This window comes from Chelmon rostratus, chromosome 5 (genome assembly GCF_017976325.1).
Source record: "Chelmon rostratus isolate fCheRos1 chromosome 5, fCheRos1.pri, whole genome shotgun sequence".
Lineage (NCBI taxonomy): Eukaryota > Metazoa > Chordata > Actinopteri > Chaetodontiformes > Chaetodontidae > Chelmon > Chelmon rostratus.
Window position 1 is genome coordinate 4,039,663 of NC_055662.1, and position 23,701 is coordinate 4,063,363.

The 23,701-nt window shown below is 46.5% G+C and overlaps 1 protein-coding gene across 9 annotated transcripts in view; it reads left to right on the forward strand.

The window, feature by feature from the left end:
- The window catches only part of fbrsl1 (fibrosin-like 1), a 267,107-nt gene that overhangs the window by 150,457 nt on the left and 92,949 nt on the right, over window positions 1-23,701 (forward strand). For 8 of the 9 annotated variants that reach the window (XM_041936625.1, XM_041936617.1, XM_041936624.1 and 5 more), the window contains one exon: window positions 14,578-14,607. The exons of the other annotated variant lie outside the window; for it this stretch is intronic. In XM_041936625.1, the coding sequence (XP_041792559.1) occupies window positions 14,578-14,607 (30 nt within the window). The remainder of the gene's footprint in view (window positions 1-14,577; window positions 14,608-23,701) is intronic. 9 annotated transcript variants of the gene reach the window in all.

Below are 23,701 nucleotides of genomic sequence, written 5' to 3' on the forward strand. Positions count from 1 at the left end.
AATGCGTTCATTAGAATTAGTATTCCCTCAAACTGAGTTGACTGGAGAAATTGTGGGTGATTAAATATTAGCTTGAATATAATTAGCATTTATTAGCAAACTCTGCTATGGCAGATAATGAAAATCTTAATGAAATGCTTTGTTGAATTTTGTGTCAGGGGGGTTTGATTTTTTTTTTTTCCTCAGATTTGAACTCAGCATGCCTGAGTTTAAAATGCAATATAGTATGTACATGTTTTGTATTGAGCCATATGTAATTTAGACAGCTGCTGTAATTGTAACATCCTGCTATTAGGCCCCTTCATTGAGACAGTGTTTGAGTCTGTCTGCGCCCCACAACACTCCACAGTGAGTTTAATAGGCTCCTCAGTCTGGTAGAGCTATTACCAAATCCAACACAGACCATTAGGCCGCATGGGCTTAATTGCACATTAATTGGATAATTAGTCCTGCACTTTGTTTTTCTCCCATTTTCTCAAATCTTCTCCCTCATTTTGGCAAGCGGTCGGTCATTCGCCAGATTTCCCTTTTGTCATTCTGCTTTTCGGCACAGCGCGAAAGTACAGAAGGTGGAGCGCTCATCCTGTGGCTGGAGATTTGCCGTGGTGAGGGGTTGCTCCACGTGGGTGGGAAGACAAGGCTGAGAGGATTGATGGAGCCCTAGGTTGTCCTCCTCCTGCGCTGTCATGTTGACCCACAATACATGCTGTGTTTGTGTCTCCGCCAGCACAGAAACCAGGAAGAGGCATGCATAGTTAAATAGGCAACAACTCTCTAGTGCGCAAGGTGCATTATTTATGAACTTTTTAAAGAGATTTTATTCATCCCTTCCTCGTATTTCTCCCCACCATTATTGTCTGTGCTTTAGGCGTGTGCCTCAGCACTCTCAGATTGCTACCATTAAACCCAGGGAGCCATCTGATGGAGTTATCAAAGTAAATGTTTGGCACATTTGATAGCGTTTGAAATATCCTCCTGTAATAAAGCTCTCCGGGGAGGAAGAGGGACAGGCTTTTCATGCAAATAGCCGGTTTTCTGATATCACACCGTGTCGAAATATCCACATTTATCTCAGCGCTGTCAACAAACACACAAAGCACCTACTGATGTGTAGGTTGATGTTTGGCTGGATGGGAGACGGCGGAAAAGTGTTCGCCATATGACACTTAATGAAATGACGATCTTAAATTTACGGGCAGCGAATCTGCCGAGCTGCAGTTTGAGTTCAGTGTGGCTTTATTGTGCATGTGGCAACATATGGAGAGAAGATGTGCATGAAGAAACGTAAAATCATGCGTCGGCTCTGGAATGCAGAGGGCATGAATTCACAGTGCCTTCTCAGATGTGTTGTATAAATTCAGACGTTCGGGGAACAGGGAGGAAATCAGCGCAAAGGGAAATTTTGTGATAGACTGTGAACTGCTCTGCCTTAATGAGCAGAGCGTTGTCGTCCTCTGCCAGACCCTGATAGGTCTCCCACTGATTAGACAAGTTAAAGCTCAGTCCTTTATTATTCCCAGGAGAAGCAGCACTCGCTTTTGTCTCGGCGCTAATAATAGCCGTAAAGTATGATCGTTCCAAAGTGTTAAAATGCTCCTTATAAACATCGGTCTGTTTTCGTTTTGTTTATTATTCATCTCGTCCAATTAGCATTCTAAAGGGGGAGTGTTTCTTGCCAGGCGCTGAGGGAATAAGAGATTAAAAGGCAATGAGGAAACATCTGTGTCTGTGCTTTGCCACGAATCTGCATCTCATTCTTACCATTGGCATCCAAATAGACAGCGCCTACAATGCAGGGAAAAAAGTGAAACACCAAGGCTCATAGGGCTAGCGAATAGAGGGAAGGGTTACCATAGAAACACATACCTCACATGGGTTTATGGGCTGCATCCTATCACATGCTATCAATTACCATAAATCTTCTGGCAGCGAGGGCGGTGGTTAAGGTGCGCCTCGGCAGTGAATGACAATGTGTTGATCTCCACATATCTGGAGAGATGCATCCAGGCTCTTTAAATCAAGAGGAAAATGGCTTCAGATTTAGCTTGTGACAATAGAAAGATGGAGAGTGCCTTTAATGCGCTTCCTTTCACGAGCCCGTGTGCAAACAGATATTGAAAAGCAGAAAGAGGATGCTGGCTGCCTTCCCTGCGTATATTCACGTCACCGTGGAGATGAATGATTGCGAAATCAGAACTTAGTGGAAAGCATAATGCGCCGCAGAGCTATACGTTTATGCCTGATAATCTTTGACTGGGTGTCATCGCGCTTATTCCGCTCGCTCGGCGTACAGCTGTCTGCACATTAAAAGCCAGCGGTGAGAATTGTGTCAGAGCACAGCGGTGCGTCGGTGCAATTTTCCACAAATGGCATCTTTTCCCAAGCTCCCATCCTCTCGACCTCTGGCGCCGAGCGACGACGCTGAGAGCATTATCAGATGTGTTTGAGCAGCTCCCGTCAGCACGACCCCGGTGGGCGGTGCAGCTATCGAGTGACCTTTTCCGCATGGCTCCCTGATATTAACGCAATCTCCGCCTTATTACCATGGGAACATTTCACAGAGTATTAGACTTAATAAATGACTTTTTTCCTTGGCTTCCATCTCTCTTCTCCCTTCGCCGTCGTTCCCCCCTGTTCTCTGCTGCCCTGCACCCCTCGTCTTCCCTGCTCCTGAGCCGATAACCCGACCTCCCCAGGGGCCCGGCCTCCATAATCGCGTCAGTTCACGGCCCTCTTATTCCAGCAGAATTGCTTAATTGGTATGTGTTCTACATAACTGTTGGAGTATTAGACTCACAAATGAAGGTTAGAACCTCAGTGCTTGTAATCGACTGAAAGAAATTGATTTGTGCTCAGCTGCCCTTCTGGGACGAGACTTTATGGTTCTCTGAAGAAATGAAGCTTTTATAATTGTGTGTTCTCCCACACCCACCCCCCACCCCCACCCTCTCTCTCCTCTCCTGTCCTCTCTCTCTTTTTCTAATTTCCTCCCTGCTAACTGCTTTGTTGACATTCATCAAAAGGCAAGACACTGGCAATTTATAGGTGACTGTTCTGGTCTTACACGTTGCATACGCTGCCTATAGCTGTATAGCAGGTGTAGAGCGCTGAGCAGTGAATATCTATGTGACAGGAAATCTAATCACAACTCGGGTACTCTGTCAATAGAAATCTGATTGCATTATGTGCGATCATGTAGGAGGCGTGAAGCGGCGTCGCATTAACCAAACCTAACCAACGAGCATAAATTGTCTTATGATTGATCTTCTTGGATTGGAAACTAGGTGCTTTAAGGGTTTGCATCAGCAGCTGAATGTGGGCGATTAACAGGGATCTTGTCACAGCTCTGTGGTGGTCAGCAGGGGGAAATTAAGAGGACACCGGGAGACTTGTGAGCTTATGTTAGCGCTTGCTGTGTTTAATACTGAGTGTGACCAGCGAAGGAGTTAACCTGAATGGTTGAGACTGTCAGGAAATACACTGGAGGTAGGAAATAGCACGGACTTAACCTAACAAAGTCATCCCCTGTGCATCGGCGAGGGTGAAATCGGCCGGCCTTACCACGGTTTATCCTGCAGGGCTGTGTTGCTGCCGCTGTCTGGCTAGTGTCTTATGCGTGACAACTCCCTCCGACGTCGGTGACCGTAGATTATTCACGCTCGCTTTCCAGGTGGGCAGACTCAGATGTGCTCGGCGCAGAGGTTTGCTCAACGCAAAATCACATTTCACGCTTGTGCTAATGTCACCCGGCGAGTGAAGAGGAGTGAGAACTGGCAGGTGGTGTTTACAAATGAGAACACCCCAAACCGCAAGCCGCCCTGACACCAGATGCTGATTCGATTATGGGACGGCATGTAGGAGAGCGTATGAATGTATGGAGCAGGTGAGGTGGCGCATTCAAAGTCGATTAAGTGAAACAGAGACGAGTGTCGCTAGTGTTTATTTAGATTTTGTCCAACTGGAGGTGTCAGCAACACAGGCGTGAGACAGGGTGTTTCCTCACTCTGGAGTTATGTTTGTAATATATTTCTGTTTTTTTTCTTCTTGGGGTAACCTTCTTCCATGTGAGGCTGCTCTTTGTGTTTTAGGTGTGATTGCACATTCGCTTCAGCCGCCATCAGTTTGTGTTGACATCACTTTAGCAGAAAATTAGCATGTTCACAAGTCCAGCACTTTAATGTATCTTTCTTCCCCTCAGTGTCTCAAATTACAAAGAAACATTTCTGCTGCTAGTATTCATCACTTTTAGAGAATTTGAAAGTCCTGTTGCTTTTCAGTGATGGTTTAGCAGTGCTCGCCCGAAGGTGGCGCCCATTGGCATGGCAAAATCTGCTGCTTTTCCTCTTCCTGCCTGAAGGTGACATAGATTGGGCTGGAACTGCTGGTGTGAAACTAACTGAATTATATTGTTAATATAGTCATAAGTGATCAGAAACCCGAATGAATCTAAAATGAAATGTCACTTATACTATGGTGATCATTTCTCAACATGGTAATCATATATTTCCAAACATATATACAACCCCCGATTCCAAAAAAGTTGCCATGCTGTCTACAACATAAACCAGACATAAGACAGAAGGTGATCAAAGGTCAGCTTCACTGTGACATATCTGGTCATCATTCAACATCATAACTCAACAACAGAAGGCAGACTGTGACCATATTTCACATCTGTTCAGATACTGAGTTGGTGACACTAATCTTGAAACTGCTCTGATCGTTTAGATCTTCTGTGCTGTCTGGTTGAAGATGTGTGTCCACGTTTTACAGTTTGTAGCTTCTCTGCAGCAGCATCCATATTTGAAGCGTTGTAGTCCAGCACAAGCTCTTTGGTTCTGCTGATATTGATCTTCAGGTGATTGTTGTTGCACCATGTGATGAAGCTCTCTATCAGTCCTCTGTGCTCCTCTGGAAAAATATTCTCTAACTGAAGACAGCATGTTTCTCACTGGAATCATACATGTTAATATAGTATACTTCCGTTTCATCTGGAAATACACTTTATATTTTTAATTAAACTCTTTCAAAGTCTTTACTATGTACATTATATGAGTCTGGACAGACGTGGATGTAAACTGCAAATTGATTGGTTGGTGGAGGGATACAACCGCATATAATTGTATTGTTATTTACATTTTACATTCCCACTCTCAAAGCAACACATGTAGTCGGTTGTTAAAGAGAATCGGCTGGAGACCTGGATGACCCCTGTCACAACCAGGTACTCTCCATACGTGAACATCACTTCTTCTTCAATCCTTGGTAATTGCCAGCAGATGCAAATTGAGCTTTGACAGCCTGTAGCCGCAGTACCACTCAAACCCAACCTCCTAATCGACTCTATGTGATTTAACGGTGCATCCTAAGCATTAGTATTCCAGAGCTGGATTCCTCTTGGATCCAGGCTAGGATTATCCAAGCTCTTAACATCTTAGCTAAGCTGGTTAACACCTGTTTTTATTGACATCTGAGCACCATCCGAGGCGCCTCGTCTTCCGTGGTTTAAAAAAAAATCTTCTGTTGCTCCCCCGGCAGGCCAGGCACTCCTCTGCATCTAAGCTGCAGCCCATATATATCACTGTTTTCCCACAAGTATTAGTAGCAGGTCAGTAGCTTCACTGTGGAGATGTTAATTTGTAATATGGCTACATTAGAGGTAAGTCGTGATACTTTGATGCAGATATGAAGTTCTTTAGAACGAGGCCTGGTGAACTCAGAGTCACGTAGTTATTTATTTTTTTTTTTTTTTACCAGACATGAGTTACGATTTCAAGAATCACATTCATCCTCACATGTTTCAGAGTAATTTGCCAGCAAAAAAGAAAACAGGCTCTCTTTATTTGTTTATTAGGCTTAATATTTCCCTTTGGGGCCGGCGTTTGCCCCAGTGTAACTGATGTAATATTCTACAAAAGCCATTCAGGCTGTTGATACAGCCTGGGGGATTCGTGTTAGCAGCGTCTGTGCAGACTCAGACAAATCCTCAGACTTCTGTGTGTCTGCATCAAAAAGTCTTGCCAGGGTCAGTGGGGGAACTTTGAAGAATGTCCCAGGATTTGTCTAAATCAGGAGGTATGGATCCTCTTAAGCGTTGCTGGCATTAGAGCTGAGCCCCATCAATGATTCCATTAACCTAAATTCCAAACCAGGTTTCACAACATGCCCATATTAACCCCTCGGATTTCACCAAGCTCTTGATCCCTCGCTGTTTAGATAGAGGGGAATGAATGGTCACTCACATTTGTCTGGCTACCAGCTACGCTTCCTGCCCCAGACAGGGAATTATCTGGAATATGACCCCATGTTTATCTTTGGCCTTTATGTGTCCACATGTTTTCTGGATATTTTCACCTCCTCTTTAAGTTTAGCGGAAGCTGCCGATGGCGGTGGCGATGCCGGATGATAAGATGTTTAGAGTGGACAAGGACAGAATCCCGATTTTTACCTCTCCTCGATGAGCAATAATCATTCCGGGCTAACAGCGCTGGAACGAGCGGAGAAGAGAAAGAAACGAGTGTCTGCCTTCATTAGGACAAAGGGAGGGTGAGCAGGAGAGCATCTGACAAGCCAGTAACGCCTCATTGTCCCTGATCTCAAGTTTCATAAATTTCCACGGCTCTCGTTAAAGGACGTGTCGCTGCTGTCACCAGGCGCTAACTCGTTATCTCCTCAACGCCGTAAAACGCTGTAATTAACATTCAACAACTGTAACCGATCCAGCATTCTTCCTCTCTAGCCGCTAATTGCCACACTATTGTGCTTGCTCATAAGTGGGCCTTTTGTGTGTGCACTTGTGGGTACACATTTCTGTGGTTCATTTTGATTGTAAATAGAGGTGAGAAGGCAGTTCATCCGAGCTTATAGCTTAAAAGTGCTCCCACAGTTTCCCTCGCATGAGTTTATGCCTCAGTCAAAGACTCGCCTGACTCGCATTTTGTGGAATATTTTTGCATACGCGCGGACGTTTTAAATGCCTTCCATCCAAGAGGCTCGTAAATTAAAGCTTTGTCGACGGATGCTTTTAGTAGACTCCTCGTGGGTGAGGCAACCTGCATTTTTAGCGCTGAAGAGCGTATTGGAGGCCCATTTGTCGAAATCACAATTACTGTAATTACAAATTTCAAGGCAATGCCTGCCTGCGGTTGCGAGGACACAGAGTGTACTATTATTTAAGGAGATGCGCTATTCTCCTTTCAGCCGCGCATGAGCGCCCCTCTCAAATCATAGCCTCTGTTGCATCAAGCCCAGCCTTCAGTTGAATGTATAGCTGTCATCCCGCTCCCCACTCACAGCGGCACACAGGGAGAGCTCACCACTCTTAGTGATGGTTTTTTTCCTTGTGGGGCATCAGATTTTCTTTCATACTTTCCTGCAGACCCGGCGGTGTCAGCTCCGTTTTAGTCGGAAATGGTTTCGTTTTCCCCGGAGCTGCTCCTGCCTGCCCTTACTGGAGCAGCAGCCATCACAACAAGGCCTTATGAATAATTAGTCTGGGTCAACTGATACTCTCCGGCTCCACACCGCTGTCATCTACTCCGCCAGCGCCAGCCAAAAGCCAACGAACTGTGTGCAATTCTGCTCAATTGAATCAGTTGAAGTTGATGCAGCTCTTGTTATTCGAAGGTAAACAGCTAGATGTAAGGTGATACGGGGCTACCCCTGAGGCCAAGTGCAGAACAGGAGAAGGGCGGTCAAATTAGCAATGTCACAGGGACCACGTTTGGAGACTTCCACGGTGGTCCGTCACAGATACGCAATCACCTGCTGCTTTATCTGTATGCCGCTGGCCCGGCATTTTATTCTCTGGGGATTAGAGCGAATGCCCGGGTAGGGTTTCCGAGAGCCAAGACGGCCCCAGGAGGACAAACAAAACCAAATGGTTGCATAGTGTTTCTTGTCCTGGTTTCATGTTCGGGTCAGAGGAGATGTGGTGCAGGTGTCTGGGGATTCAGGTGTGTATCTACGGAGTGGGCTAAGAGCTTTGTTGTCAGACCCATCATGTACACGTCTGTTGCCTCTCAGATTGTTTGTTTTTGGACTTTGTGGGCTAAAGGAGCGATTTTATTTCACAGAAAGTGTCTCAGCAGGATGTTGTGCCACCCTAATCCTCCAGAACGGCATCAGTGCTCCCTGACAACGTGTGCAACAAAGGCCGTGCCTTCTGATATGCACAATGATCGTTATTTTGATCATTTAGTGACCTCTCATGCACTCTGTGAAAACATCTGCATTCATTATGTTTCTCCACTCATTCATCAGGTTTCCGCAGTGAATGTGCCACTGTCAGAAGCTAGAAAACACGTGTGTTTATTTCACAGGGCTAAGCTTCAGTTTGTGTGGAGTTGTGGCTTAACCCATATATAGATAACCTGCTCTTTTAGCAACTCACAGCACCCTTTGTGGTTTTTTATGTTTGCACAATAGGCACATAGGTTGTGGTTTTCTCACATTTTCACAACGGCTCACCACCAACGAAACTGCTGTAGCTGCAGAGTCTGAACTCTCACTGCATCTCCTTCCTGTTAGAGTTCTGCGGAAATTAACACCATTTCAGAAAATAGCAATTATTCACCAGAGAGCTGACAACAAGAGTGAAACAGCTTTTAAAATATGTCTCATACATCTTGGTTCTGTTCACACACTTTTTGCTGTCAGGCCTTTGGAAGACACTGGATGTATTTTTGAGCAAATAGCGAACATGATTAGTTGTTTGCCTTGCAGTGAAAAGATCCGTGCCTCTGTTCATTAGAACCAGGCCTCAAACACAAGGCCACATTGGAACCCGTCCTTCTTTTTAGGGTTATTAGTGTCATAATCCGTAGGCCCAATATAGTATCAATGTCAGCTGATGTGTGGTGAAGACACAAGGACATGCCTTTCAACTAAAGTGCTGAATTGCGTGGTTAATTCATTTTCACGCTCATCTTGCCTCTAATTCGACCTGCAACATGAACAAGACTGTCTGCAGTCTCCACACTTTCTTGATTGGACATAGATCTGGAAAAAATGATCTCTTGACTGTGATGAATTTCGTGAGGAGGGAAAGATGCTGACACGCTAGCAAAGAGGTCCTTTTACAAGCTCCACGAACAAAGGAGAAGTTATTCTCTTCAGGGGTTTGCAGAGGAGAAGATGGAAAGTGTCATCATATGGCTTTTTTTAAATGAGACTGTTAAAGATAGATCTAATTTTAATTTGGCCTAATGCGAGGAACACTATCAGCCATTGACCAAGGGTGTCTTATGACTGTCTTGACGTACTTCGCTCAACAGTCTTGTGCTTTTACTCTGCAGTTTCAGTTCAGAGACCAGGCCAAGTGCACAGCTAGGGTAATTTTAAAAGCTCCTGCACTCACTATTTAGTTCATGAACTTGAGCGCCCCACCTCCTTCCTCCCCTTCAGCTCCTGGAAGCACAACTATATTAGTATCTCCCAGAGAGTGTCAAGCAAGTCTGCTGCTTCTGTTTACAGGCTATTCAATCACTCTAAGTACTAGTGGCAGACTGATTTTCTTGGAAACACATTTGCCACATTCGCCCCTGGCTCCTTACCTGCAAGGTATTTATCATATGAAAATTTGGAAGCATCTGACTCGCCTATTTTACTAGCCTTGTCCTGGAGCTGGGACTGCTTAAACATTGTAATATATGCACTGCTGTCAAAATCGAACATAAAAATATCCCAGAATACCGTGAGATTTACACTCTGTCATGGGGAAGTGGTTACTTTTATAACACCAACATCTCACAGCTTACAAGTAGTCTAACGGTAAAACTAACGGTAAAAATGGGTCATTTCATTTTATTTGTTTTGTTCTTGTTTTTTTTTTTTTCTTTCATGTTCGCAGTGACACACACAGAACACAGCAATCCAGGTGAAAAAAAGTGCTGCAATGTCAATTTGTTTTTAGCCTACTTAGCATATGTAGCTGCTGGAAATACTGCACTGCACCACCTCATATCACACATTTTGTATGTGTGTGTGTGTGTGTGTGTGTGTGTGTGTGTGTGTGTATAGAACGTCTGTGTGTGTGTGTGTGCGCGCGCATACTAGTGTGCATGCGCCAGTGACCTCAAACCTGGCGACAGCCCCTGCTAACAGCTGGTTTTCTGCCAGTTTTTCTGCAAGGCCATGAGAAAATTAGCTGAGCTGTGTGGAGGCTTGTAGCACCCTAATATAGCATTAAGCAGTGTGACCGGGCTCACTCAAGATTGATGACTGTTGTCTATCTGACTGCACTTTAGCACTCTTTAGCATGAGGACCTTGTTCTCAAGGTCGTAGGTCACAGGGCACATTCATAAACTGACCTACACGCAGCCTTTTTCTCACCACAGTTTGTTCATTCCCCAAGGCTAGTCAGAGGTGAGGTATTTTTTTTAGTAATAGTTATAGCACAGGCTATTGTAAGGGGATGCACTGTAGTGCAACCCCTTAGAACTGTAATTTGACATCTACAATGTCTGTCACTGTTGTGTCTGTCTGTTCAGTCATCGCTGACCTCTAATAGGAGGGCAGCCTGTGAGACCCTCTCAGCATCCATGTAACTACACAACATGCAGAGGATTGAGTGTCAGCATGTCTTCAGTCAGCTCCGTCTTTCAGGCTTTTCTTTTTCTTTTCCCTGCCTCCCTCTGACCTGCCTGTTTACCCAACACCCCCCCGTAACAAGGAGCATTCGTTCATCAGCCATGTTTAAACTGCAGACAGGATTAACTTGGCTAAAGACTTAATGCACATGCACAGTCACCCCGTGCTCTGTTTGCTGTTTCCAGGCGGCAGATCGACAAGCTGCTCCGTCAGGCTCCTCTCGCTTGTTCTCCGTCTCCCCGGGCTCCCTGGGCCTCCTCCTCCTTCGTCCTCATTTCGCCTGAATTAATTGAGTTCTCATTTTTGTGAGAAAGCTCACAGGAGGGCTGTGTGAGGAGAGAGGAGACTGATAGAAAGAATGTGAGAGACAGAGAGAGATCAGCGGCAGAAGCCTAGGGGGCATAGCTCTCCCAGAGGTAGGCACTCACCAGTTTCCTGGGGGACGGCGAGGCCCCTCTGCAGCGACTTATGTCTTTATCCTCTCAACAGTCACCTCTTGGCACTTCAGGGAAGACCCATACGCCGGTAGTTAGGTAGGGTCAGGCAGACATGCTTCTTTACCTGCAAGCCCAAGGGAGGCTGACACCTAATTTGAGCTCTTTGTGTCTGTAAAGCTAAGAGACACTGGAAATGTGTCTGATAACGTAGTGGAAGTAGCGGTAAAACTGAGACACAGACAGATTAACACGTGTATGACACCATGTTTGCTCTGCTGCTAGCTTTGAATCTAGCCAGCGAACTCTGCAACAACCGAACCAGACAACATGAAAACCAAGCGAGGAGATTTTACTCAAGTGGAAGCAGCTTCAGAAAGCGCCATGCTTTACCAGCTCAGCTCTCAGTGCAGAGTGAGGCGTGACACGTGATGCTCCCACAAACCAAATGCTAACCAAAGAGCTAAAGAACAGACCCAACATGGGGCAACATTATAGCAATGGAAAAGACCCACCGACAGGACGTCATATTGTGTTTAGCCGTATTTTAACTCATGACAAATTCTAGATGTGGAAATAGCAGGCATGATACGCACCTGCGGACTCTACCTTGGCCTGAACCCTTTCAATTATGAACCATTACAACTTCTCCCTTTGCAATATTCATGCACAGGCAGATCACTCCTTCAGATGTCTTAGGTTGCTGTAAGTTGAGATAAACACTTGCTGAGTTGTAACAGCCAATCGCCCGCCTCTATTCCTCAATGTCACTGCCTTGGCGCTCAATAATTCAAAGCTTGGCGGTAATGAGCTCCCCGTAGGCCCTGTCCCCAAGGAGCCTCCCCACTGTGCCTCCACTGTAATGTAGTTATATCTCATGTCAGCTTTCAAATCAATTACATTTCTATCTGATGGCTATGTAATTGTGCCTGATTGAGTTTTTGGCATGCAAGCCAAGTGTGTGGTTCCCAAACTCAAGCCAGTCAAAACAGGAAGCTTCATCAAATGAAACTGTATTTCATTCTGATTGAGGCCGCTTGCATGATAAGCACAACTGTAATTATGATAATAATAACAATAGCAATCTGTGTTTCTCAGCTTTGTTTCGTTTTTTTTCCTCGCTCTCCAGATGAAATTTTGCCCCAAGGACTACGCGCATTTGCTGTACTCAAGATGCAAAGGCTGATTTGATTGTTTGTAGCATGTGCAATTTAGTAGATTAAATGCAGACCATAATGCTTTTGTATAAATGTAAGTATCTGGAGTCTCAGTTAGCCGTAGTGCAGCAGACCATTTTTCTGCAGGACGGCGCTTTGTGGCTACAGCCGTAGCGATCTTTACATGTGGTGCTTACGTTTTGTCAGATATACAGCGTGCGGCTGCCAAAAGTCTGTCTTTTGGCATAATGCCTAGAAATAACAAGCTAACCTCTTACCTGCAGCAACTAGCTGACAGCTGAGGTCAGAGCAATATTGTTGTACGTGTCAGATATTTCAGAGCAGAATTTTATTTACGCGAGATTGGATGGCTTGATAGGTGGTTAGATGGATGGACGGACCGACGGACGTACAAACGGATGAATGGATGAATGTACACATGGATGTTTGGACTAATGGATGCACGGACGGATTGACGGGAGGACGGACAGACAGACGGATGCACACGTGGCCTGGAGGACGAGTAAAAATACGGATGGATAGATGGATCAACAGAATGCATGCCTGGATGGACAGAGGGAATATTCTAATGGAGTGGTATTGAGATGGATGAGGGGGAGGATGCTGTGGTTAGGTGCATCAGCAACTAAATAGAGATGAATTGTGGCCGCTGTCAGCAGCACTAAGTATAACAGACATAGTAAAGCAGCCTGGCTCATCCATAATCAGCAATGTCTTCATGCCAGAAGAGAACTTCTCTGGAAATAAAGCACTGAGAGCATCTACCAATCTGTCTTTCTATCCTCACTTCATCATCCCTTTTCTTTTTATATCCCCTTACTCTTGGTGTTCTTGCCCTTTAAATCTCTCCTCTTGTATTATTCTCTCCTCATTTCTCTTCTTAAGGTCCTGTGTCTTTCTGTCTGCCTGTCTCTCTCTCTCTCCAACACTGTCTTTTGTGTTAACAGCCTTCCATTTTTTTTTTCTTTTTTTTTTTTTTGCAGTGGGAGAGCCACTGGGTGCACATCTACAATCTTGCCTTTCATTTCATGGCTTCTGGAAATGGATGTTTTACTGCCTTCATTAAGGCATGCAGCAGTCAGCACCGTGTTTTCCCTCTGAAGTTTAGCTCCATGAACCTCGCCATTAGAGGACATTATGGCCCCAGATTTCAGGGCACAGTGGAACACTGTATAATTTGATTAGTGTTATTAATCAAGTGGAATACCGCTCCTTTCGCCCCCATCTCCCTCCTCCTCCTCCTCTTTTTTGCCATTTCACTCATGCTCTCAAACCCTTCAGACGTTCCCTTCCCTCCTCCTCCTCCCCTTATCTGTGCACTGCTCTATCGTCTGCACTACAACACACACGCAGTGAAAGTGACAAAAGGCCTTACGCCTTCCCTTTTAAAAACAATGATTTACCACTTGTTTTTTTTTTTCTCCCCCTTCAGAACCCCCCACCCCTTTCCAACCCATGCGCCCCCCCCCCCCCCCCCCTTAGCTTAGGACATAAATCAATTGAGATGAAAGTTCCATAATTGTGCTTGCTGGGAGGGATTTGAGCAAAATTGCGCTATGAATTTTTTAAAGGGAATTTTTACTAGCTGTTCAGCGAGACTTGGGAGGCGAAGGAAGGTGAGGCCATGAGGATTTATGGGCCTGGATTCTTCATTACTGAAGTAATTTTCCTGCAAATGATAGTGCAGCACCCCGGAGGGGGGAACGCTGCCCGCCTAGGAGAGTACAAACCTGCTTAATCTCTCGTGGAGAGAGAGCAGCTCAGAGCACTAATATCATCTGTAAGCGACGGAGGCTCCATTTGTTCACATCTAAACTGCAGCTATTTGTGATTCATAGTAATTGATTGCTCAGATTTGTTCCAAGAGTAGCTATAGAGGTTGATTTCATTACAAAGGACAGTTTTGTTAGAACTGCTAGGAAATAGGCTCCGGGGTCATTTTTAGGATTAGCTGTTTTCACAAAATATGTTCATTCTGTCAGACATTGGAAGTTTTCAGTAAGATTTGTCTAATTGCACAGTAGCTGTACATGTGCACCGCAGTAGGCGAGGGATTAATTGGGCTAGACATTACGTAGACTTGCTATAAAAAAAAAAGAAAAAAGGATGGAGCCGGGAAAGAACAAGGACTTCAAGAAGACAGATCAGTTTAAATGATACCTAATACTTTCTCCTATTTCTCTTTCTTGTCTTTGACACCCTATCATCTATCTGTAGTGTGTGTGTCCATCCTCGTTTGATCTGCTTTGCCAAGCTGTCATGTTGTATCTTCAGCAAGGGTCTCCACCTTTGTCTCTACCTTTGGTCTTTCCTCCCCACTCATTCTAACCTTCCTCAGTCCAATATGGCTGACGCTCTCTCTCCATCTTTTTAGGTGCAGCCAGCAGCAGTGGCCCTCCTCAAGGTTAGTGCGTCCACGATGCCAGGTCTCATTCTTTATCCTGCCTGCCGTCCACTCAATTTTACAGCTCAGTAGCTTGAGAAGCAGAGGGGGTAAATCTGCTGCAAGAAGGAGAAAGAGAGAGAGAGAGGGGAGGAGGAAGGGAGAAACAAAATTATTGTGCACCCTGTCGCCAATTGAAGTGGATCTCATTCCAGGCACACTAACAACTCAAGACAATTAGTCACTTCTCACTAGGCCAGACCTGAGACTCACTTGAGGGCCAAACGGAGGCAGGGAGGAGAGGACCTACTAGCATGGTTAAGCATGGCAGTTACAGGAGCAAGTGGAGAGAGAGGCAACTTAGAGATGAAATGGCTCCGAGCAGCTCCTTGGGGCCTTTTGTGCAACACTGAGACAGGAAAATGAATATGGAACATGGGATTAATGCACTGATAAGTCATAAAGATCTGTATAAAATATGGCACCTTGAAAATATACTGAGTATAAATGATTATTCTTTTTATGGGCATGTGTTAGATTGGTGTTGCCAGATTCTAATGCAAAGATTGCATTTTGCTAAATCTGAAAAAATGCAGTCTATGTCTACATTCATCTTTATCTGCTGGTAAATAACATGTCCTGCACAGCCTTTTTTGAAACATTCATTCCATCCCACCTATTCGGTGGTCTTGGGCAGTTTGCAGCCAAAGATGAGCCCTGAAGCTCCAGCCACCACATGCTCCCGAACAAAAGTGAAGCATGACTAAGGTGGGTGGTGCGTGGAGGATCAGGGAGTGGAAAGAGAGAAAAGTTTGTCCTGGGCCCTCTGCAGAGACGCAGCGTGACCAATTGAGGTGAAGGGGATGAATGAGGCCATTCACTGGGCCTAATGAAAGAGTTCCTGCTGGGCCCTGAATGAGGGTGGGCCCATCTGCAGCACATAGGCGTGCACAAACCAGTGACCTCGAAAATTACCCAGGAAGCACTTTGGGACAGTCACCCCAGCAACAGGCTGGGGTGCGCATAGTAACCGGGCGCTTCAATCAGCGCCTGGCAGCTTCTTACACAGAGCAAAGTTTTTCACGGCATTGAAAGAACTCTGTGTGAAATCAACTTCGAGGGACACCCCCCCGGTTTTTTCGAGGGGGAAGCTGCCAACGACTGTCCCATGTGAAAACGTCCAGGAGCTCTCACCAGCTATGAGAGGTGTGAGCTGCCACCTTCAGGACTTTTCCTGTCCAGAAACAAAGACCTGTTTGTCTTAGCCGCATATGTAGGTGTGCTGTCTGAGTGTATACGCAGTGCTGTATGTAGGTTAATTAGGTTCAGGGGATGTGTAGGTTAGTACAGTTTAGGAGCCTGTGAAATAGATCCAATTACGAAGATTGCAGATAAGGAGAGAGATTCTGTCAGCACCCCTGGAGACTGGACTTTAAGTTTACAAGCATCTTCCAGGATCTGGTTCATTGGATTTTATCTGTGTTATTTGGTTTAATATATTCAGTCTTGATGAGCCAGAGGCATGCAGGTCATTGAAGTTCCATTCCCGTCTCCGTTCCCTCACGTAACTTTTGACAGCGTGAAATGACAATCCGCCCCTGCACGCATCTCCCACGTCAAAAAGTAATGAGATTGTGCTGCTGGAAATATCACTACAAAGCATCAGGCCTGCACTCGGGTCTGACTGCACCTTCAAACGGCGCTGCCTGCCAGCTCGCCTGCCTCGCCTGCCTGCTGAAAAAGAAGCGAACAAAAACAATCAGAATCAGAGACAGAGAAACGGCAAGGGAAGCTCCCCACGCTGAGACAAACGAACACGCCGGGGCCTTTCATCCTGAGAGTGATTAGCCATCCGAAACGTTTTAAAACCCCGCTTTGAGTGTGTTCCTCAAACGAAAGAGTTCCATTGAGGAGTGGTGGTGAGATGTTTCTCGCTGGGAAGCGCCAGTGATCTAGTCTCTAATTGTGGCGTCGCTGACAAGGCTGGTGTGGCTGGGAGCTTTTTAAGCGGGGCTTTTTGCTTCGCTCTTGTTCCCTTCCTGTCAGATCCACCACCAAAGGCACCAGGGAACAAAAAGGCCCCTCAGATTCTGTTCTTACATCCATCTGCCTATTGCTTTGTGCATAAATACAGGCTTAATTTAACACACTAACGGGCTCTGATGCTGCCCTAATGTGACCAAAACTACAATAGGTGCTGGAAAAATGCTGTGTTGGGTTGCAAATATGTGATATAATCTAACTCAGTCTGTATAATTGCCGTCTTCATCGCTCTTACGCTCTGTCATATTTCATCGATGGAAGTCTCTCACGGAGGAGATGCAAAGATTCTGACACATTGGCAATAGTGTCGCCCTTCTTCTGCAGTGCAGCAGGAACAAAGTCATGTTCAAGGTCTTTGAGCGGCGTTCAGTCGAGCTGGTAGGAGCACTCAGAATTTGGCACGCAAAACTTTCCACCTCCTCTGCTGCTCGGAAGCCGGGTTGTCGAAGGTTTGAGGAATCGAAGAGAGGCAGTTTGAAGAATCAAAGTATCGGCGACAGTGTCTGTGGGGGGGAGTAACAGGGGAGGAGGTGGAGGGGTAGAGAGGAGAGGAAAAGGAGTGAAACCCTAGCTCATAAAAATCAGTATTATAACAACATTAATTGATGCTGCTGAGTGCCATATGTGACGCCATATGGAAAAGCTGCCCCAGAGGCCTGCTATAATAGACAGCCTGCAGCGGTGCACACAACTTGGCACATTTACAAACAAGGGACGTCCCATTAATATCAGCCACGCAGACCGAGCAGGAGACAGTGGGAGAGGGGGTGAGGCGGTGTCTGGGGTAGGGAGGGGGTGAGAAAATAAAGAGAGGGAACCGAGTAACCTCATGTTTTGTTTGGTTGATATCTTTACTCCTCTTTTTTTTATCCACTCATACTGTAATTCCTACCAAATGAAGAGGTTTACTCCATGCACGTTTCAGTAAGCGTTCGCAATCTCTGCTCCTCTACTCCCACGGTTCCTTAATTACAGTAATAAATGGCCCCTCCCGTCTGGGCTGATCAGACCGCCCTCTGTCCGCCCAACTGTCACTCCCACCACAGATGCCCAGTGGTCCTTTCGTCACGCACACACTTCAGCAGGTGAGGTGATTCATGGCACCTTGACAAAGGCGGCGCGAACGAGCCCTGTTTAACCTCTTCCCTGCCTAATCGCAGGGCAGCTGTTATTTACTGCGGCTGTCCACGGTTTGCACTGCTTGGCTGCTCACAGCGCTGTCCCGCTCCCGCAAGTCTGAGAGTGTGATGTGAGCATTGTGCAAGACATTTTTCACTGCAAGTGTCCGTTTGTGGGTGGTAAAGATACGCTGATTATATATTCATTTAACATAGGGTTGATGAAGTGAATGATCTATATCTCGTAAGTAGTCTTTAAATGCAATGGGCGCAATGTTTGGGTAACAGTTCGCTATTTTTTGAGCTAATAGCCAAGAACATACAACGCATGATTATTTTAATAACTGATAATCTGTTGATCTGCTTATCTAATAATCAATTAGTCATTTCTTCTGTAAATCGGCAGAAAAACGTCCAGCGCAGTTTGATAAAGCCCTGAAATGATGCGTTCAACACTCGAAAACCAAAAGATATTCAATTAACGAAGATGTACCAGACGGAAGAGGAGCAAATCGGCACATTCGAGGGCTGGATGTGAATATGTGGCATGAATTAATAATTAAAACGAGCAAATTGTTTCAACACTAGTGGAATGTAAAAGTTGACAGCAAGGTGGTAAGAATCAAGTGCGGGCTCTTTGAATTTGACTCTTTCATGCTGTGAAAACGTCCCTTCTCCTATGATGTGATGGTGCCGGTAGTCGCGTATGTGCCAGGGGACACGGATCCGCCTCCACGGCCTCGTATGGCCTGCATGTGCTCGCATCAGTTCTGCGCGAGGCTCCTCCGACTCTTCTGGCGCGCCCGGAGCAAGGAGGGGAGAGCAAGAGATCCTTATGAAACGGAGTTGTCAGCCATTCTGTTGAGTTTCATAGAATGTGAGGCAAAACAAGAATAGCGTACAGCTGTTTCCTCCCCGACACAGAGGGAGGCAGATGAAGAGCAAAAGAGAGAAAAGAGAGAAAGAGGGAGGGAGGGAGGAAGAGGGAGAGCGAGAGAGAGCTCTCCGCTCTGTGATGTGCACTGATGTAGCTGCAGCTCTAGGTCAAACGCTGCCAGTGTTTTGTGTTCATCTTCGTCTCGTCTCCCCAGTGCTCCTCTAAATTATTCACAGCCTGAAGATGTGCAATGTGGCTGCCTCCTCCCTTCCTCTCGCCTCCTTCACTCTACATCGCTCTCTGTCTTTCTGTTTCCCATCCCTTCCTTTATCTCTCATGTGACGGCTTGTTTCAGAGGCAATGAACAGAAATTTCTCCTTGCAAGCCGGTTAACCCACCCCCCCCCCACCACCACCACCACCCTATCCCACATCCACTCATCTACCATCAGCCACCCACCTTTCATCACTGACTCCATCTCTCACACTCCTCCTTTCATCCCTGCTCGTCCCTCGCTTGCCTCTCCTGGCTGCCAGACTAGAGCCAGCCGCTTCTTTTTTTTCAGGGGGAGGCTGCCAGCTGTTAGCATCAACTCCTTGGTAGCTCCTGCCCCCCCCACCCACCTAGCCTCACCCTCCCTCCCTCACTCACAGGATCCACAGGATGGACTGGCAGTTTTTTCTTTTTTTTCCCCCTCTCGTCTCGTCTCCACCCTTAATGATTTCCAGTGACTTTGTGCTCATTTTATCTAGCGTGAGTTGAGAGATAAACCCCAAGTGCGCACCAAATCCTCAGGCCAGTCGATGGCACTGATTAAAGATGTGCCCGTCGGTCATTTCACCTTTAACAGACTGCCAGTCCTGAAGATGGAGGGAGGTGCTAGAAACCAAGGACACTGTGGGGCCACACTTTGGCAATATGATGATATATACTTTAAGATGATCAGAGTTTGTCAGCCAGCAGGGATCATGTCTTAGTGTTTCTGCTGAGGTTATCTATCCCTTTGTTGTTTGGGGGTGTATCAGACTATCAGCGAGCGGGCAGAGGAAGTACTTTGATTTGTCAGATATTTAAGTTGCTGACCAATCCAAACTAGAGCATCTGCTTATTTTTATCCCCAAACTGTCTTACACTTGAGTTTCCAAAATATTTGCTTTATCACAACATGCAAATTGATCGTGTGACGTAAAATTACATTTTCAGTGACTGACTTTATCCACACTGCCCATCCCGAGGCAGCCAAACACACAGGCAGCCTCTGCGTGGGCTTATGAAACGCCTCTTTCTGAAGCGATTATTATCATCGTGTAAGATGCAACCATAAATCCTGTTTGGACAGCGGGGGTCGGAGGACGAGGTGTGCCCCTCGTGGCCACCTGAGGAGAGGTACGAGCTGCGAGAGCAGCTGAATCCAGCTCCAGCCGTTTCCACGGGACACTCATTTGTAATTCTGTAGCCTGCCTGCAATAACGTTTGATCATTGCAGACACGGGGACAGGAGGTACAGCGAGGGGGAGGGGAGCTGAAGCTTTCTCCGCCTCTCCTCAGTCCCCCTCCCCAAACCACCCCCCGCCCCACTCGCCCTCTCGCAATTGCTGTCACCCAGTATGAATGCCCCCTCTGGCCCGATGACAAGTCTAGCGTGAAACGCTTGGCTGCCCCCTGAAATTAGCAGTAGAGCCCCCCGGCGGCACATGCTTCTCATGACCAGCACACAGTGGGCCGCCGCCAGATTCTTTTCATTACGGCTAAGGCCTGCCAGCCCCCTTACTCTTCCTCCTTCTGCCTCTTCCTCCGTCCCACCCTCACTCGCCTCCGCCTTCTCCCTGTGCGTTGGCCAGCGCTCAGTAAACAGCATCTGTAGTGCTCATCACATTACTGTCGTGGGGACGAGAGGGAAGGAGGGAGCCAAGCTCTCTGTGGGCGTTGCTGTTATTTCTGTGTATCTAAGTGTCTTAATGTGTGCATACTGTATGTGAGTTTGTGCGAATGTGTATAGCATGTAGATGCTGTACGTGTTTCTGTGTGTTGGCTTGGCAGGATTAGTGAGAGAGAGAGAGCTAGTAGTAGCAGTACAGAGAGTGAGAAAGAGTGAGAGAGGAGGGGAGTAGCAGTACAGAGCGATGCCTGGAGGCTCAATCTGTTCCTCACTGAGCTACATCAGTGTTAGAGACGGCGGCTCGGGCCGCGGGGAAGCCTCCACTCGCTCCATCAAACTGTCAGGCAGCCAGCGGAGCTGCACAGGGAGACTCTCAGCTGCCCCCGGGGCCAGTTCAAGTCAACATCCCATTTCCTTGCCTCCTCGCCTAATTTCTCCTACGCCCCGACTTAAATTTCCAATGCCCAGTGTCTGCCGCGGCAGCTCAGCAGCACGGGGCCCGGGGCCGCGTCAAAACACCGGGAGGCGGCGAGGAGGGCTGCGCGTGCGCATATGCGTGTGTGCATCTACCTCTGAAGGCAAGATGGCGAGCTAGTTACAGCCACGCGGTCAGCGGAGACAAGAAGAAGCCGAAGGGAGCCTTGTGAAAGACGAGGTGCAAAAAAAAAAAAAAAAACATATAACAGTGTGTTTTCTCTCGTTCTCTCTTCCCTATGTCCCCATTTTTCTTCCACGACTATATTCATAACACAGTTGCGTATTCCCTGTCCCTTCAGGTTCCTGGCAGTTTTCTTCCTTCTCTTCTGAGCTGAATAAATGCTCCCTGTTCCCTCATACATCTGCCATTACTGTCTGTTTTTCCCTCGCCAAACTACTCCAAGGATCACACCAGCAGCAGCCCAGCCGGCTCTGCCACTCCCCCAGCGAGTGCTGAAAGCAAAGGTTGAGGGATTTCTTTTTGGAAAGGACAAAGCGGCCCTTTAATTTAGCGAAGAAGGGGGACAGCTCTTCAAGTTTATCCCCACTACTATCACCATCAATCTGTCCATGCATTCCGCCCCCCCCTTCCCTCCTCGACCTCACCACATACTTTGCATGGAAGTGAAATAGAGCGCTGCCAGGTCTCAGTGCTGTTTACATGGACTCTGGGTAATGTTAAAGTCTGCTTAGTTTGGCCCCAGGTCAGGACTATATCTTTCCTCACCCCGGCTTGATTTACATGGCCCCCGCTGACTCTTCCCTTAAGTGTGTCAGCTCTGAACCAGAGGCCTGTGTGTGTCTGGCTAATGCAAAGAGCATTTCTCTGAGCTTGTCTTCTTCAATCCTCCTTCACTCTCATTCTCCCTCTGTCCTCTTTCAATGGGCCTCTGTGAAAGGAGCTTTTGCCGAAGCCGTCCTTCTGTTTGCACAGCCTACTCCGAGGTCCCGAGCTCAAATATGGTTTTACGTGAGAGCCTGTATAGGCCTCTTCTGCCGGTCGATATCATTTCTACCCGGCAGAGCTTTTTCTCTCAATCGCATTCCCTCGGGACCCTACATCTTTGCCGGGATCAATACTTTCCTAATCCAGAGCTCCTAGGCTGACCCAGGGTAATCAGCTGACTTCCCATGCTGCCTGCGGGGGAGGTCAAGGGTCAAATGGCTGTATAGATTTGATCCTGTGATCAAATCACTTTGCTAGGTGGTGCTTTCAGATACAGCTCGTTGGGGTCAAGAGCAATCACTTGATTTTTTCTCTCTCTCTTTCTGTGGTTAAATGCAGAGGTGCTGAGCCTCTGCATTTAACTCTGTTCAGCACTTACGTGTTTGCATGCAAGTAAGCTCGACAAGTACCCATCACCTCCTCAACTTTGTAGCCATTCGTGGCTTTCTGAGTTTGTTCCAGAGGAGGGTGAGAAAACATTCTGTTGATAAATTAGAGCTGAGTTGAAGTAAGGCTTCACCCTTCGCCACAAGGCCAAAAAGACCTTCAGATATTCCCCTGACGTTTGGGGGCCTGGCAGGAGGTCCCTCAGCGAGACGCGAGGCTCTGCCTCCACGCCCCATCAGAGTGGTCACAGCACCTGCGTCCCCACACCTCATCCCAGCGCCCGCAGGAGGGAAATTGCGGGAGGAAATTGGTGTTGTTCCACCAGCATCCGACACTGCTTTGGTCCTCGACTATCAAAATGGACCATTACCCCCTCTGTGCGCTCGCACTCTAGGAGATCTGGGTTTGGCAGCACTCTCTCCCTTACAATCAGGGGTGTCTCAGTATACGTCCCCAGGGAGATGTCTTCTAAACTGAAGCCATTTCACTCGTCAGTGCATTGTTGGCTTGTCACCTCATTCGCTTGAACAGGGGATCAAGTGTTGCTGCTGTTTTACTGCTCAGTCAGAGTCTCTTTGGACCTTCCTCAGTTTTTACATGCAGCATGTTTTTCTTCTCACTTATCACTAAGTTCTTTTCCTCACGTACTGTGAAGACATAATCTGGTGGCATCGCTTCTTGCACTGACTTTGATACAGCCAGGCAAGCTTTCTTAACAAATCGAATTGTCAACGCACAAATACTTTTATGCTTAATATCTTTTTTTTTCCTTTTATACATCCTTTTGATTTTTTATTTTGAATAGAAACCAACTGTGACACTTAAATGCCAGCAGCTCCGGCAGCTCTCTTATTTTTCCTTGATTTCTTGCAGCAAATACACTTAAAAAAATAACATGAACATGATTAACATGAAAAAGCATGTACATTGGTAGCACACATCAAAATCATGTTTATTGAAAATGATTTATTTTTGTTAAATATTCTAAATTTTAGACTTAAAGATTTCATATTATGGTTAGTTTTTCAATCGGTCTCTTAAAGTTACATGACCTCTTTATGCATTGTATGTGCCTTGTTTTCATGTTCAATCAACCTATCCTGCTCAAATAGGTCTCGCGCTATTGAGACCCGCTGTGCTAATCCATCCTACCTCATCATTTCTGCAACCTTTACCTCCATTCATCCAATTATCTATGTATTGACGAGATAAATGTTATTTTTGAAATGATCTTATTTTTCCAACTTCCTGGAGCTTTTAATGCTACCACAGAGCTTTTGGAGTGCCACTCAATGCAAATGAAAGGAAACACTCATTTTTCCTTCACACGCCTCGAGCCGAGTGCGACCACCGTGAAGACTTTGGAGCATCACTCGAAGCAAATCAGG